The sequence below is a fragment of the Ruditapes philippinarum genome, unplaced genomic scaffold (assembly GCF_026571515.1).
Source record: "Ruditapes philippinarum isolate M1 unplaced genomic scaffold, ASM2657151v2 ctg9022_1_1_1_1, whole genome shotgun sequence".
NCBI classification, from domain to species: Eukaryota; Metazoa; Mollusca; class Bivalvia; order Venerida; family Veneridae; genus Ruditapes; species Ruditapes philippinarum.
Genome location: NW_026853469.1, coordinates 102509 through 104328, shown reverse-complemented (window position 1 = coordinate 104328; position 1820 = coordinate 102509). Strand labels below are relative to the sequence as shown.

The 1820-nt window shown below is 37.0% G+C and overlaps 1 protein-coding gene across 1 annotated transcript; it reads left to right on the top strand.

Annotated features, from left to right (window-relative positions):
• Positions 1–391: 391 nt before the first annotated feature.
• LOC132736960 (uncharacterized protein K02A2.6-like) lies at positions 392–1258 on the top strand. The gene has a single exon (XM_060724174.1). The coding sequence runs from the start codon at positions 392–394 to the stop codon at positions 1256–1258; it is 867 nt and encodes a 288-aa protein (XP_060580157.1).
• Positions 1259–1820: the final 562 nt, after the last annotated feature.

Genomic DNA, 1820 nt, shown 5'->3' with positions numbered 1-1820 from the left:
AGCCTATGCATTCAATACCTGCTAGGTTGCAGCGTTTAGTCTTGAAATTAACTCCATATAGGTTTCAGTTTCGTCACATGTCCGGTAAGAAAATCCCATTAGCAGATGAACTTAGCAGAAACGCCAGTCCGGAAACAAGCCCAGAACTTAATGAGGGTATTGAGGCACACGTTTGCATGGTTATCTCATCTTTACCCGTGTCAGATAGAATCTTGAGGAAATCAAGTTACACACAAAACAAGATGAACAATTATATACATTACAACAAACAATAAAGTTTGGTTGGCCTAAGTACAAAAAGGCTTGTCATCAGTTAATTGCCGCCTTTTGGAACTATAGGGATGAGTTATCTGAGGTTAATGGTTTAATAATGAAAGGGGAAAAAATCGTTATGCCCAGGTCACTCAGATCTGAAATGTTAAAGGTGCTGCATTCCAGTCATCTGGGTGCGCAAAAATGTCTTAGTAGAGCAAGGTCAATAATGTTTTGGCCGGGAATTTCAAATGATATAATTGAAATGGTAAATCAATGTCAGATTTGTCTGGAATACAGGTCATCGCAACAGAAGGAGCCATTAATCAGCTCTGAAATCCCAGACTATCCGTTTCAAATTGCAGGGTGTGATTTGTTCTCACTTAATGAGAAAAAATTCATGGTCATGTCCGATTACTATTCTAGGTATCCCATAGTTCATGAACTTCCGAACATAAAAAGTTCAACTGTTATTTCCCACATGAAAGATATCATGTCACATTGGGGCATATGTGAGAAAATAGTCACTGATGGGGGTCCATGTTTTTCTAGTCAAGAATTTGAGGAGTTTTCAAGGTCATGGGATTTTGTACATGTAAAATGTAGTCCATATCATAACCAAACAAATGGTTTGGCTGAGGCGATGGTTAAAGTTGCCAAACGTATACTTAAAAAGGCAAAAGATGATAATTCTGATCCGAGAATAGGATTTTTAGAATATCGTTCTACTCCTCTCGCTGATATAGGAAATTTCAGTCCAGCGCAGTTAGTCCAATCACGACAACTTCGTTCTATCCTTCCCACTGTAAGGGAAAACCTTATACCACAAGTACCGCCCCCTGATGTTGTCAAACAAAAAATCGCAGAATCCAAGGTCAAATCTAAGCATTACTATGATAAAAATGCTAAACCTCTGTCTCCCTTAAATGTTGGAGATTCCGCTAGAATTCAACGTCTAGACAAGTCCTGGAGTCCCGCTGTTGTAATAAAAAAATCACAGCGATAGGTCCTATATTGTTGAAACAGAAAACGGACAACAATATCGCAGAAATCGTAAAGATTTGTTGAAATCTAAAGAATCGCCTTTATTGACACATGGTGCTTTGAATTCTGGCCTTGAAATGTCAGTTAATGACAGAATGATTAACGTAGGGTCAGAGCGTACCGATAGCAATAAACAGCCTGTGGTTTTGAATCCTCCGGATAATGCTAATTATTTCACTCGCGCAGGCAGAAAGGTGAAGCCACGTGCTGTAACAGACTTGTAAATAGACAGTGATTGTTTGTAATGAAGAAATTTACAGTATTAATCATGATTAGTACATGTTGTAAACGACTCATGATAATGAACATTTATTAACTATATGTTACTGTAATCATCATCTAATATAAAGTCTTTCTTCCTTGAATTTATTTAAGCGTTATTCAAATAATCTATGCGGTTATACTTATGATAAAATTATGTTTAAATATAACAGTAATTTTGTAAAAGATGGAAGATGTAGCATGATGAGTAAACTGTAACATGATACTCTAGGTGCGTACAGCTCCTTTATAATAGAGAGTTC